At 35.9% G+C, this 16,432-nt stretch overlaps 1 protein-coding gene across 1 annotated transcript; it reads left to right on the top strand.

Moving 5' to 3' along the window:
• Positions 1-2,152: 2,152 nt before the first annotated feature.
• Positions 2,153-10,941, top strand: LOC145779154 (uncharacterized). The gene is made up of 10 exons (XM_082590729.1): positions 2,153-2,392; positions 2,522-2,724; positions 3,024-3,151; positions 3,397-3,488; positions 3,730-3,805; positions 4,196-4,356; positions 4,504-4,638; positions 6,972-7,749; positions 8,082-8,199; positions 8,614-10,941. The coding sequence occupies exons 1-10, from the start codon at positions 2,251-2,253 to the stop codon at positions 8,806-8,808; spliced, it is 2,028 nt and encodes a 675-aa protein (XP_082446855.1). The 5' UTR covers positions 2,153-2,250; the 3' UTR covers positions 8,809-10,941.
• Positions 10,942-16,432: the final 5,491 nt, after the last annotated feature.

Below are 16,432 nucleotides of genomic sequence, written 5' to 3'. Positions count from 1 at the left end.
GTACTTAAGTTCATTGAGTGATACGACGACGACGAGTTGTTGGGTCATCGTGAACTTTAATGAGAGAAGAATACAAGGTAAAAAACAGCTGGATAGACTGTCAACAGAGAGCTTTCATTGTTCTTATAGAATAATTAGCTAATACTTTTAAGACCTAGATTTTAAACATGAGACGTTAACAGTGAAAGTTAGTCAATCAGCCAAAAAATGAGTTTATTGGTGGCTTTTATGCTTTTGGCCTATTGATGCATGTTTTTGCAAAATCTGTGATGTTCAGTGGCTACTAGCCTAACATTTGCAGCATAAGTTAAATTCAGTAGACCATCGCCCTAAGGCCGTAGACATCTCTCTTTAGAGCAGTGCACTGTGTTCCTACATAAGATAAATCAAGGGCTATAGCCGAAAGGGCGCCAATATATATATATGGCTATAGCAAAAAGCTGAACTGCATTCAAAATGTACGGACTCACGCTAGGCTCACATCAAGCTACTCAACTGGTCAATATAGAAAACAACACTTTGTTTTAGGAAATATTTTTGATGATTTCATACGCTTTAGCAAAACACCACGGTTTCAAGCTTTTGTGATGTAACAATTCGCAGATATATTTAACAACAGTCAGGTTACTTTGCGGTCGAGCCTCCTGATATAGGAAAATTTCACATATATCTTCGCTAAATACATATAATCTACATTGGACAACGAAACACTGTGGTGCAGCCCAAGTCACAGCGAGCTTGGAAGAAACTCGCCTTCGTATGACGCCACTGATCACTCGTATCGAGGCAGCTTCAAACGCCACCACTCCCGGCGACAAAGGCAGGAAATGCAAAAATGACGTTACCAAGACAAAGAATTTACGCAATATTTATGCAATGAGAACATCTGAGAGTGAATATTAAAACCCGCCCGAAACGACAATAAGTTTGTAACATTAATACTTAACGTCAAAACAAACAATCTTATTACATATTTACATAATAATACAGAATATATTTACATAAATCTACAATAAATTGCTTCAGGAATTGCTATCAGGTCGGCAGCTGACTGCCTCTAAGCCTTCCAAGCTCAACAACACAGATGGCTGGATACTTGTATCAGACCCTTGCTCTAGTAGCCTAAGTTATTCATTGGACCATGAAGATCCAACACTAGGTAAACTTCGCAGTAGTTGAATGACAACTCACCGAATCGGACTCACCGAATAGTAGCAGACCCGAAAAGAATGAAGGTATACCTTCGGAGTGACAAAATCTCATTTGTAATGATGAAGAACTTGAGAATGACAAAACATGGAGGGTCTGCTACTATTCGGTGAGTCCGATTCGGTGAGTTCCTAACCTCTAACCCTAAAACGGCAATGATAATTAGGCTACGATACCCGATAATTTAAAAAAAAATGATAAAATCACCGAATAGAGATCGGACTCACCGAATCGGACTCACCGAAACGGGCCATTCCTATTCTTTTCAATGTCTTGTTTGACTTTTCCAATTGAGTCTGATAAATCGAACTGATACGAAATAAGTTCTCCTGTTAAAGTTCTAATAAAGGGACATCCTCCTCTCAGACGAGGTACAACGTGAAGGGAATGCTCATCTGAAATCTTGTAGTCACTCAGCGTACGACCGTCTTCTAGCTGCTTTCCTTTATATAGGAGACGTTGAAAATCAGGTGGAAGGTTTTCTTGCTCATATATCTTCTTTTTAACATCATCAATACTGTCAGAAGTTTCAACCACCAAAGTTATTGTTCTTGCAGATGGTACTTTCACAAAAATCTGCATTTTTGCTTGAAAAGCAAAACCTTGATCTTCTCTCGATTGTCTTTATCTCGATCTTTTCAGGGGACGAACTCTGATGACGAAGTGTTTAGGGGATGAAATAGGTTGCACCCTAATTAATTTTAGATCAACTTTGTCGAAATAGCGATCTTCACGCTACAAGTCAACTTTTCAATCATAAAACTACCAACAACTCCAGAATTGGTCTTATTCAAATATGACACATTTTTGATTGCTGCAAGTCAGAAGAATAAAGGTTTAAGAACAAATTTGAAGACGACTATTCGAACTACTGTTTATCGCTAACTTACAATTGCAATAGATGTAAGGATTGAAATACAAATGATCAACAAGTGTTGCAACAAAATGATAAACTTGTAACTTTTTGTTAACAGGTTAAATTTATTTAAAAACATAAACCTGAAAACGAAGAATTATTGTGAAATACATTAACCAGATACAATGAATATGACACCAAACATTAACCAAAGTAGGATTATACCGATAATGATTGAAAGAGAAATGGAAACTTTCATGTCAAACACCACAGGAGCTGCAACAACTGCGGAAAGCGTCATAATTCTCAGCACAGCAGAAAACCCAGGTAAGGTACCGCAACAATTTCAACATGAGAATACAATTGCACCTAACGACTAACGTATGTAATTGAACGCTTTTTGTTGTTATTCGACATCTTGGAGTTTTCAGAAAGCTAACACTGACGTTTTTGCAGGTGACGCAAAATATTTTGGTGTATTCATTGGATTTGTCGTTCTTTTCTTGGGAACAGCAGGAAATGGCTTAACAGTGTGGGCATACGCACATACCAAGAACTTACAAACATCCTTTAACATTCTCATAGCAAACTTGTGCCTGATTGAACTGTTGTTTTCTTTGGTGGTCATTCCCACTATTATTCCGGGATACATTGTCGGGGTGAGTCGTGCAATGAACCATTCTCAAATAAATATCAACAACAATAACTTCGTCAAAAACTGTTCAAATCTATTTTTCCTGTCTAATGCAGTTTGGTATAAATAGTTCAAAAGTACTCAAGTATTTCCTGTCAGGTATGCTCGCTGTTTCTGACATTGATACCTTTGCTTTTTTATCGACATTTATAGAATGTCTGGCTTAGTCCTTCCATCATTGCTTTTACTATGAATATCAGTTTGTACTGTTTGCCACAACAGCAATGTTTATTAAAAAAAATAACAGATTGGTTTCTCTTTCAGTACAATGTTTACCCAGAAGGCTTCTGCTCGGCGGTTGGCTATTTCTACTACGCGTCACTAGCGTCCTCTCTCTACAATTTAGTTGCCATTGCTGTGAATCGTTATGTTGGGATAGTCCAGCCTGAAAAGTAAGTTTTAAATTAGCAATAAACAAACAGGATACCACCCATCATTAACAAAGCATTATTTTATAATGGGCACAATGTAACAGATAGACCGAATTTAATTTGGCGACACTGGGCGAGCTACTTCAAAGCCGTAACTCATGAAAACAGATGCGGTAACCGATGTTGATACGCAATCTGCTTCAAGCGGAGATGGCGACGAAATAATAACAGATCGAGCAAAAGTAATGCATTGATTTTATTTTTAGATACCAGAAATTATTCACAGGACAAAGACTGAAGATTTGCATAGCGTCAATTTGGCTGGTCCCACCGATACTTTACTTACCGGTTGTTATCGGTAAGTGTAAGGGATTTATTTGTTATTCAGTAGAACCCTTTAAGTAGCTAGTATCAAAATTGTTTTCACAAAACTTTGAGGATTCACTACACGATAAAAAAAAAGAAGACTATTTTACACAGTTTTGTTGTTAAAACCCAACTAGCGTCTTGTTGTCAAAGCAGATTTTGAATATTTAAAAACTTGTCCAATTTGTTTCTTTCTTCTAGCGCCCCTATAACATGTATACATACACATTTAGGAAAAGGAATAAGATGGAGAGAAAACACGTTGCGGTGTAGTATTGGAGAAAGCGCGGACGTACACATAGCCATAAGGTAAGCAGTTAACGTTTTTCGTGGTACCAGGTGAATTTTGGTTAACACGTTTCTTCGATAGAGCGATATTTTCCAACATTTTCAAATCACCGACGTTTCCGCTCAAGCATTTACTTTCTTAGAATCAATTTACATCGTGAAAAATATTTAAAATAGGCCATCAAATAGATCAATAAGAAAATTATGTGATTTCAAAACAAAGTCCAAGTAATGAGACTTGTTCGATATCGCGAAAGCACTCATGGGCTATTTGTAAAAACACTATAAGTAGCAAGAAGAGAAATGCCAACCACTGATGACCTTTCCATTAACATATTTCTTAAACTGTTCTTTTTGTCTGAAAATTTGCCTCCGATTTTTATGACTAACACAGTTTTTTTTTTTCATTAGGTGGTACAACCTTGTATTGAACATTACTTTCCAAGCAATCCCTCTTCTGGTTTTAATCATTCTCTATGCGGCAATCTTTCGAAAAGTGAAGCAAGTAAAGCAAAAAATGAAAGAACACCGGAAATCAAGCAGACGATCTGGACGAAGCTCTCGAAACAATTGTGAGTGTGAAAGTGACCTTTCAACTGCTTTTAAAAATAATAAATAAAATTAAAGACTAAAGAACTCGTAAAACAAAAACATCTGGTAACATCTCATATTTCAGCACCACAGTTATAGCCGGACTTATTATTATCATTGTATCGCAGCAACTGGAAGTCGCAGCAGTGTCGCTAGAAACAAATCAGGCACCACCAGTGATGACACTGGAGATGATTTTAAACCAGGAAGTTTAATTGAAGGAATCGGACTAAACCCAGTTCCCAACAGCACCGAGAATCAAGGTGTGTATGATGCAATAGTATTTATACTAATTGGCTAGCATTTAAGTCTGCACTAATTAGAGCTCGACCGATATATCGGTCAGCCGATATGTATCGGCCGATATCAGGTGTAGCCGATATATCGTATCGGCTTTTTTTCGCCGATAAACATCGGCCAGCAAAAGCACACTCAAAACCATCCATGCATGCCTTTAGAAGAAACACAAGTTTCTCAAACGTGCTTACATAGCACAAACAATTGCTGTGAGAATAAAATTTCCCGCCCATTCTAGTGCGAGCATCTAGAAAATGTTAATACTGTATCCCTTAGCTTCAATTCAAGCAGGAAAAATTTCGAGTTTTACGTTGCTTCAACGATTGATGACATTGAATCAGTGTAACAGTGAATTTTTCGCTAAGAATCGTTGGGAGTGCGGGTGTACTTCTACAGTCTACACTAACCACGCACAGCTTATTTCAAGTCTTACGTCACAATGCCTGGCTTTGATCTCCGAGTGATATTGATCAGGCAAGATTCGTTACAAAATGAGATCATACGAGTAGGCTATCGCAGCAAGATGCCGCAAAATTTGTCAAGTTTTGGTATTACAGTAAGAAAGAAAAGGTCCAGGGAAAATTAACTTTTGTTCACATGACACGCAAAAATAAACCCGAAGAAAACATCCTAGTGAAACTTTGCACAGAAGAAAATAGTAGCGTCATTGTAGAAGTTGCAAAAATAAAGAAAAAATCCTGGTGAAACTTTGCACAGAAGAAAATAGTAGCGTCATTGTAGAAGTTGCAAAAATAAACCCAAAGAAAAAAGCCTAGTGAAACTTTGCACAGAAGAAAATAGTAGCGTCATTATAGAAGTTTTCCGATTCGTGCCCAGAGCATTGTGACGCAAGAAGCCACACGACCTCTTTCGGTGAAAGTTATGCGGCGTAATTAAGCAAGCAACCACCTGCGCCGAGTCCCGGGCGGGTGGGCCGCGCCCGCCGGACATTTCAGGAATTTAAAAAAAAATAATTCAATTTTAAGTCCAAAAATTTCTGTAACCATCTGCCACCTTCTAATACTAGCCTACTTACCTTATTCGCAAGGTTTTGTCGCCATATGATAGGCCCTACTAGACCTACTAATTAAGCGATTAGTTTTCGTCAATTATTGCCATGTTACATTCATGCAACGTTAAACAACGTTGATTCGTCGTTAAACGAGCAAAAGTGTCCAGCCGCGCCGTTTGTCTCCACTCTGCCACTCTTAAGCCCAGTGCTATAAATCAAGTAAATTGTGCAAACCTGTGAGGAACTTCCCAGACAGCAAAATCCGTCATTTTTACATTGCTGTGACGTCTGCGGACATTGAACCAATGTAAAAATGACAGATTTTGCTGTCTGGGTTCATTCGCAGCAAAAGTCTGACCGCAATTTCCACTGCTGTTACATCGTTTTAACATCGCCAGATGTTAAATCGGTGTAAAAACTGTAGCATTGTTCTTCAAAGAAGTAATTTTCTCTCAAACGACGTCATCAATTAACTCTGCTGCTAAAATGCTCTATGTTGTCGTCTCAACCATCACAGTTGCGTCTGTTACGTCACTGATATTAAACTGTGCACTACTGAACAGTGCACACGTGTTGGTTTGGCGGGATGAAACCGTTGGTTGTCACTCATTAGTTGCAATTCAGCTCCTTCGTTAACTGTTCTATTGTAGATTCAATGTAAGCTCGGTTCAATAGCGCAGTTTATCGCTAGATATTTGCAATTTATAGTAGTAGGAACTAGGAAGCCTAGATCTTGGACCTTGGTGGCAGGAAAACAACAGTGGAGTTCTACATTATTATTGGTGATCACGACGTGACGTGACAGTATGTGTTCGCCCGCCCAGCTATTTTGAAAACTCGGCGCCTATGACAGCAACCAATGCATAAACTTTCTTGGACTGGTTTGTTGCTTAATAACCTTGTTGGTAACAAATTTTTCGTAATTGATATACATCGGCCGATATATATCGGTATCGGCCTAAAAATTTCATAAATATCGGTATCGGCCTGAAAAAGTGATATCGGTCGAGCTCTAGCACTAATGCGTACTGTCAACAAGTTAAGATACGATTTACAGCTTTTACGCTCATCAAAAAATCACTGAGATTGTAAAAACACCTAACACACAGAACTACCGTTAACAGTAAACATTTAAAACAATCAACACATGAAAATATCTCATTTTAAGGTAGTTGTACAGTGTACAATGAATATCTTTCAGTTAATTCAGAAACCCTCAATGCATTTTACCCACAAAAATTTGGTACAGCAGCAACAGAAACTTAAAACAAGGTATCATTTTTACAGATTCGCCAATTCCTGACACACCACCAAAAAATTCAGAAAATATTGAAGATACTGAAAATAACCCTATCAACGATCGCCACAATAGCATTGGGACAGTTTCATACCAATCTGAAGATGAAACAAGACCTCAAAATCCAGTTCCAACAACAAAGAAAAGAAACAGTATATGGAATCTTCTTCTTCGAAATAATATAAAAGCAAACATAAAAGATGCACCTCTTTCCGTCAATTATGTTGACACTCCATCACATAGCATAAGCACAGACCATCATTCATCTGATGAAGATACATCCATAAAGACTCCCGTTGAGTCACAAGATCCTGCAGAGGTTAAATTAAGGAACGGTATGATTGAATTGAAAAACCTGCGAAGAAAAAAATCACTGAGTGCACCAAACCTACCACTTTTGGATTTCACAAACCCAAATGTAGCAAAGTTAAGCAATTTTCAAAATATACAACATTATCTTGAAGTTCCTCAATCAGTGGCTTCTGATCAATCTGACAATGAACAGAAAATGAATCGCGCAAGATCAGCATATGTTAAACGAGCACCCAGAGACAGAAGTCAATCGGATACAGATCCACAGAAGTCTAAAACTGCGTGGTCTGTGCGCATAAAAAGAACCACTAAAGAATGGGCAAGCAATTTGTCTGTACAGGGTGACAGTGATAATGAAAGTCAACAAGGACATAGACCACGTCTGGGAACAATTGCAAGAAAGATTCAAGAAAAACGCATGCAATCAGAAAAAAGAGACGAAAAAAGCCGCTACCAGTAAGCCGTGGGTCTTCTATTATAGTAATGTTTCAGCTCGCATTTTTTAAAAGGCTTACAGTGTTGCACTGCTTAAAGTATTTACAACACACGATTTTTCATCATTACTTGTTTTTGTGGTTTCCTATTGTAGTGCAGTTGTTGTATAAAATCAAAACGTTTTAGTGAAGCAAGCAGATCAGCTGAAGCAGAAATTGTTGGCTCAAAGCATTATGATTGATGTTACTTATAACATACATACATTTGCTTTGCCCAAAGTTAACAAATAAACTGGTCAAAGTTTTTAACGTGTGTGCGCCTCCAATAACTTTTATATATATCTTCTATTACAGAAGAAGGATGTTAAGAAAAAGACATGCACGAGAAAGACAACTGGTCTACAGCAGTTTCACGATTTGCATTGCTTTTGCGGTGTGTATCACACCGACATCTTTACTATATCTTATTCAGGTGATACAAATTACACATTTCATTTGTGACAATTGGGTAATGAAAACAGTAGTTTTCTAAAAAGATGCTGAACATATGTGTGGTTTTCGCCTTTTTGAGCTCTGTATAACACAGATTTTTTACGAAGCATTCCAACTATTTTTCCCCAAAACATATGCAACACATGATTGAAACATCATAGGATTCGGAGGAAAAAAGCAACAAGATTTTGTAAATGGAGCACAACCTAAACTACAGTTCTAAATTAAAAGTAGAAATGTTTAGAATATGCACTATATCTTCATTGATTGAGTAGCATAGTCGACGTAACATATCAGTGCATGTTGTATGGAGTAATAGTCAAAATCAACTGAAGTGGTATTGACTACGGCATACACAAAGCATATTTTAATGATCCTTTTTTAATTTTTGCAGGTTATTTTCTCAATTCAAGCATCGGCAGCTGCCGTCACCATAATAGGCTGCATTGCCTGGTTGCATGCGGTTGTTAACCCTTTGATATATGGATACCTCAATTCACAGTATCGTCGTGAATATAATAAAATGGTAAAATCCATGAAAAACAGGCTGTTCAAGTCAGACAATAATACTTTAAAATCTCGCCATTAAATGCTGTAAACAGTTTAAAGTTATTCACGTTGTTTGCAACTAACCCAGAGGATTGCGTGATGGACGGAGGCCATGAAACACTTTCTTCAGAAGGGAAATGTACAATTGTGCATTAACAGCGGAATGCTGGTGTCATAAAAAGAAAACTGATGGTGCACGAGATGTCAGCATACAAGATACTAAATGTGTGTGCTCTCACTGCTTTGTAGATCAAAATTTTTTTTTATCTACTGTATATTATTTGTCATTTTAACATCTACTGTTTATTTCTGTTATTTCAAAAGCCTTCTAAGAATATATTATTATACAAATTGTTGATGAAAATTATGAAGCCAAATTATCAATCGTGACTAAACACTTTTCAACTTTTGACATTCATTTGAGACACTTTTATGGTATATATTTGTAAAAAAAAAGATTTATATTAGCTCAGCATACACATGTAAATGTAATATCTAATTACATCTGGTGACAGCACTTACTAGCCTACTTACATTTGAAACAATACATTTCTAGAAGATTTGTGTGATGCCACAGATAACATCACAAACCTAACAGATACCGGTACCATTCTTCGCACCTTTGATGCATGTCTTGCCAGTGACACTGGCTTCGTGACCTGCTTAACTTATCAAGTGGCACCATCAATACTAATACTTTTTATAGCAGGAAGAAGTTAACTGCTCTCATTCAATTCTTCATGTCAATTGTGTTATTCACTACTTGGATTCTTGTGTTTGCAATTTGCATTAAATAACTCTGCTCTATTACCACTGCTACAACCATTATCCTTCTCTTTTTCATTTTGATGTTAAAGATCAGTTCAATTTCAAGTAAATTTAAACTGCCGCTAAGCATATATTATTAGTGTGTTATTCAGCATATGTGCAATAATTTTGAATGCATTGGTAATGCATGGAAAACAAATACATCAAACGTTTTATTATTGTCTTTCAAAGTGTATTGTTTTCAAACAAGAGTATAGTCGGTAATGCTATAAATTTACTTATGCAATGTTTTACAAAGAAACTTTTGTACTAAACAGTTTGCATGTCTACAACATAGCTTTCTGAAAAATAACCTACCAACTGAAGACTCAAATGAAGTAGGCCTAAATGTATTATATGGTATATATAATTTCCACAATTAAAACCATAAGTATATATGATAAAACTAAAGCATACTTTTCCATGCAACATCACAATGGCAATGATCATTATTATTTGCACAATAAACACTCTCTATTGTCCTGCAGCCTTAACAAGAATTAGAAATAGCAGCAAGAAGTAACAATTGCAATAAGAATTTACCAAACCAAAACCATGCCCTAAAAGAACTTTTAACTATCATGGAAAATACCAACTTGTCAACTACAAATTATATCCCAGTAATAATGTAATTGATAAATTTGTAATAAAAGATTAAAATTTAAATCATGAGGAGCAAAATACAATTTAAGCCTGACAAGCATAATACCACTTATTCAACAAATCAAATATCATCAAAAAATTAGAGAGCCCATGACATTTTGGATAACTTTGTCGTCAGACAGACTAAGTAAAATGTATTAAGAGAATTTTTTGCGGTGACCTGCAAGACATTCTTGATTGTAAGTCATGTAACAGTACTACACAACAATAAGTAGAAAATGTACTAAACTGTGGCTAATTCCAAAGTCATTTCTGCATTGTTTGTTGGGAAGCACCTTCTCGCATAATACTAAGTTAAGGGTCTTTGTTCTGCTTCTTTGGCTCTGATGATACATGAAATTGCTGTGATTTGGACTATCCACATATGAATGTTACACTTGTGCAACGAATCCACACATGTGCCACCAGCAAAGCATAGAGGCAATTCTCAGTACAATTCCAAAACACTAGCTTTTTACATGCATGTTTTAATTGTTTTATATTATCATGTTACCATTAGTCCTACTTCTTGTTGTGTATGATTGTTACTTGCTCATTAATAAAATGCTGCAGCTGCTGCTGTTACTGGTCCAACCATGCCACTAAAAGGACTTAGGCTAATCAAAAGTCAATCAACAATGATTCTATGGCAACACGAGCATGTCAATGACCCTAACACCAAGTTAAAAATCAAAAATGTTATGTTTTGGAAAAAATATGCCAATAAAACCACTGTCTAAAGCAGTTTTTAAGTGTTTTAAAGTTTGCAATCATCAATGCAAAGTTTTGTGTGAGTGGATTTATCAGCCTACGTGTGACAACTTCTTCTGTATTACCAGTATGCTATTTGAGTGGTATTTTCATTATAGATTTGTCAGTCTTTTCTAAGAAATCATAAGTCCTAATGCTTTCCAATCAATTTACACAACAAACTGGTAATATAATACTATAAATTAAAGAGAATGTTGTTAAATGATCAATACATGTATTCACAACCAACATTGAATAAACAGCATTTGCTCAAGATAAGCTTTGTCTGTCTAAGTACCCTACGAGTAGGACACTATCAAAAATTGTCAATTTCAGAGACGCAAGTATTCACAGATTTTTATTCAACACTACCATTTCACGGCTTTCCTAATAATTGGTGATAAAAAAAAGTCAGTGGAAAGAAGTTAGCCTTCAGTTGAAATAAAGCTAGTCCCATTATTGCAGAAGTTGTTGAGTTATGCATCAGAATTATTTTTCTTAATCATGAACAGTAGACCTACGACAAATCACGGACAATCCAAACAACACTATGTTAGTTAAAAAACAAATCTAAAATTGTTGCATTCACAGGCCTTGTGACATGAAAATGTGACACAACATACATTTGCACAAGCACATAACGTTAACACAAGTGAATAGTTACCTGAATGTTTTCAACAGAAAGAGTTTTACCACTTTTAGAATGTAGACATACGTTATGAGGCAAGTGTTTTTCAGCCATAACACACTTTCCTATTGCACGACATTGACACTAGATTGATCTGATGTGGTAGAAATAATGATATCGAAAAATGAGCTGAAATAATGCAAACATTTTAAAATTGCCCCAAAAACTTCTGGTTTGTTAATGCTTAAATATTTTCTTGCGTGTATAATTTTGTATGATAATCCTCTACTTTGTTGGTGTCCAACCTGTGGGTTGCGACCTTATAGGGGTCGCCTAAATTTTTTCTGGGGTCACTGCAACTCATCATATGCTTGCTGCCTAGGTATGATAATGTGTACTTGTACTTAAAATATTTTTTCTATACGAGAAAACAAAATGGAGTCGTATGCAAACGCTGATTTCATTATTATATCTTTTAAATCAAGGGTCATTTCTTAAAAAGGATAGGACCACTGCTTTACTGCACTTACTTTTGAAAATAACAATTTCTGGGTATCGGAATTGTCAAAAAAATTGAATATTTTGGAAAAAAATTCGAACCTGGCTTATGCTTTCAACAATATTTTAGTGCGATATAGAGTGAATGCTATGCAACAAACCAAAATCAAACATACCATTCTTTTGAGAAAATTGAACTAAAATTACTAAAAACTATTTCCAATAAACAAAAAGGAAAGCTAAGCAAGCTTTAATGAATTAACTAATGTCCTACACAAGGATGCTAAAGGAAAATTTGAATGGAGATGGTGAAACCCCAAAAGAAATAAGTTTATTCTTGCTGAACAGCCGGCCTCTAAGCTTCCAGTGGCTATGGCAGCCGAGGCCCGAGAAGTCGTTAGATGGCCTCCAAAACTATTGCGCTGGTAGGCCATGTTTGATCGTCTAAGCATCGCTGTTAACTTATAAAAACTCAAAGAAGACGAGCACTACACCTACTGTACTTGGGAAGCAGTGCATTTAAATAAAACTGCAAAATATGTTTCAGCACCTTGTTAGTGTTGTTCTTATCTTAAGAGTGAACAACAAAATACGGTATCAATTAACGAATCTTTAAGAAAACGAATTTTAACTGATTTTTTATTTTGGCTGCTGGGATTGGGAAGGTGCTCTGGTTGGCCATGCTTAGTCACAAAGTAAGAACCAAAACATTTTTTAAACCACTGTGACAGGATCATAAACTACATAGCAAAATTATGGAGGTGGCTATATTTATGGGCCACAAATATAGCCATGCCATGTAAATTTTTTATCTTTATGTCGTGCTTAGTGCATTTCTAATGACCACCACAATTCTGACAATAACTTTATGCTGATGTGCAGACTAGAAAAAAAAGTGTCTTGGAACATATTTACAAGCTTTAGTAAAGTGGTACACAATGTTTTGAATATGTTTCAACGTAAATATCTGAAACAAATTATAATTCAGAAAAAGAAAAAAACAAGTTTTGGTAATAATGAACAGCTAAGCTATATGTAGTACTATAAAGTGAAAAAAATATAATTGCTCATCAAAACCATAGCCTTCAGAGTGCAGAATGTCATAAATATGATAAACTAATATCATTAGTATTGATATAGCAAAGTGCTTTAACATTAACAGGTTCCAATCGGGCCTCGCCGACTAACCATCTTGTAACTCAGACTTCACACCACATTATCTACGGTAACAATGTCCAATGGCAATAATACCAACCACAGGACAAGTACGGTATGTGGACTTACAATGCTTGATAAACAAACAATCGATTGACTGCTGTGTCTGGATCTAACAACGTGAGCTGCAGGAGCATCAAACTTAAGAAGAAGGAAGCTATAACCACAACGGGTCTACTACTATTCGGTGAGTTCCTAACCTCTAACCCCTAACCCTAAAACGGCAATGATAATTAGGCTACGGTACCCAATAATTAAAAAAAAAATTGAAAAAATTCCCGGTTAAGGGATCGGACTCACCGAAACGGCCATTCCGACCACAACAAACTGGCATAGAATTTAATGCAGTTTATAATATTAGGCTTACCATATTAGGCTATACCGCAAACTATACAGGTAAAAGATAATAAGACGAAACATCTCCAAATGGACAAATTAACAACATTGCCTCCAACCCTCAACGCGAGGAAGGAACATAGTGATGATAACAGAAGTACACCAAAGTGAAAAAGGTTAAAGTTGAACATTGAACAAAATGATAAGTTGATTAACACAACCATATTCAAGAACAACAGTAGCAGTTGCGGAGAAAGAGTAATCTTCCTGGAACTCAGTGACAGTACCAGACTGAGTACTCACTAGTGCAGTAAGGAGATTGTTTTTCTCACCAAAAGGATGTAGCCACATTTCTAACTAATGTGCAAAGAAATGTACCATGGCAGTTGTCACACAGCAAAATCAAAACACTAAGTGCAAGAAAGCAATGAATGCATACTGTACTGTAGATGAAGAATAATAAGAAACAACGAGTACTATTGCACTTTTGTCATAAAATGACAGTATAAACACAAAATCACAGATTATTGTACGGTACGTAAACTCCAGTGGCATACACAGAAAGTTTTCATGGGGAGGTTTAAAAAAAAATGCATTAGACAATTTTTACAAACGTTTACGTCAAAGCAAAAACGAATGTAGGATTGTAGGCCTATGACAGATCACAAAATGGAGGCTTGTAATTGTGTTGATGATGAGGGCTATAAGATGGTTTTAAAAGCAAGTTTCACTAACATTACGGTACTGTATATTTATATGTTTTTTTGTTAAAAATTTGTTCGTTTAGTTAGCAATAAAAATATGCAATGTAAATCATGAGTGCAATTAAACGTCCATCCAAAATTTAGCTGGTCTTTCCCATGGAGTACGAAGACATTTTTCATTTGAAGTAGGCTACTTTAAGATTGCATTTTGTAGAAAAGGTATTTTAAATTCTCGTTGCAGTGCTTTGCTTTTACGCTGTGACAGAAAAAGGAAGGTCAAAGATGATAAAAAAATTTCTACAAGGGACCTTGTGATTAATTATATTTATTTATCAAACAAAAACAGTTTTTGAAATACGTTGTGTCTTGTTTGAAACACCTCTAATTGAAAGAAGTCAGTTTACTTTAAAATAGACACTTTTTACACAATCCCATCCATTTCTTTGCCACTTTCTACCTTGTAGACTATGATGCTCATGCATTAGCATTTCATATTTCTTTTCAGCGCATAAAGAAACCAAATTAAAATGTTTGCTTGATCTCAAAGTCAAAAAAGCTAATTAAGAAATTTTTGTCAAAATGAAACAAAATTTTGTTTTAAAAACATTTCAAATTAACATAAAGTTGCTCATGATAGGAGCTGTCCCATTAAATGATGAAAAGAAACTTATTGCCTACTAAGAAAATAAGTTAGCCACCACCAAAAAATATAATTCAAGCAGGTGGTTATAACCAGAGTTCACACTAGCTTTTTTTTTCAAGCAGCCTCACTAAACTTGGGCTTTTGCCGGAGGATGGGTTTCTTTTATGTCCGGTTTCTTTCTTCAACCAATTAATTATTATTATGATGACTGCTCAATACATCAATATTGGAACTGGCAAATTGCAATCCAAAACACTTTCCATTAGGCTGTCATTTATTACCGTACTACATGTGCTTCTTTTTGTTTTTTTTGTGGCTGTGCTAACTACAGACATATGGTAGCCTATTACATGATTTATTACTCAGGCACGTTTTAAACCTGTCAAGGTTTTTCCACTTTTTCCCGTTCATTAACGGTCATTAATCTGTGACCTTTGTGCACTTGCAGTTTGTGTATTATTTCATTGTTTTGTTTTTGATATGGACAGCTTTGTCAGCAGCAAAAAAATAGTACCGGTACCGCAATAACAATAAAAACAAGTAATACGTTGCATTGATGAAGGAAAGTAGAGGATGGCGCATTTACATAAAGCCATAATAAGCAATAAAACAATACAAAAATTTCAAATATCAAACTCAATCAATGGGGGTTTAACCTCCAAACCCCCTCCTTGGGTACGCCACTGAAAGACTCCATTGTCAAATGCTAGTCTATAAAAAGGTTTGTCAAACTCAATGTTTCAATATTTTCTATGTCTAAATCTTCTTTGAATGTTTTGAGACAGAAAAACATGTAAGGTTTATGTAAAAAAAAGGCAGTGGCTATTTGACCGGCTCCGGTCTTTGAATCTGAAATACTATTTGACCGCTCATGACGTCACTGTCTACATAAGCACTTTTTTCTTTCAAAGCAAAAGACGATAAGCGCGTTAAGTTTTAAATTCAACGTGTTTTCTTCAACTGAGTCCGTGGCGCACACGTAACGTCTCGGGCTGCCATTTTAGAGGGAATGAGTTCGATACTATAACTACAAAAGGATACAAACTGATATGAATGAATCAACAAGTGAATAAAAAAGCTTCAAAACGAATTAAAAAAGTTTTTTCTAGTTTTTATTTTTAACAAATTCCTTTCATTTCTTAGCACAAATTCTCTGAAAAAATCACACCTTCTAATAGGCTGTAAGATTACGTTTCGCTGAAGTCCGAAGTTAAAAATTAAATCCAGTCTCATTGTCGCACAACAATCAGTCAAGTTTCAAATCATCATCTCAACCAACCCTTCAAGACAACTTTCCACTTCTAAAAATTTAGTTAAAAAAAAAAAAAAAAAAAACGCTTCCGAATAGAATCGAACTCATTCCCTCTAGAATGGCACCCCGAGACGTTACGTATGCGCCACGGATTCAGTTGAAAAAAACGTGTTGAATTTAAAACTTAAG

This window comes from Aplidium turbinatum, chromosome 10 (assembly GCF_918807975.1).
Source record: "Aplidium turbinatum chromosome 10, kaAplTurb1.1, whole genome shotgun sequence".
NCBI lineage: Eukaryota > Metazoa > Chordata > Ascidiacea > Aplousobranchia > Polyclinidae > Aplidium > Aplidium turbinatum.
Note: the sequence above shows the minus strand (reverse complement) of the source record. Positions and strands in the feature narration are given on the sequence as shown.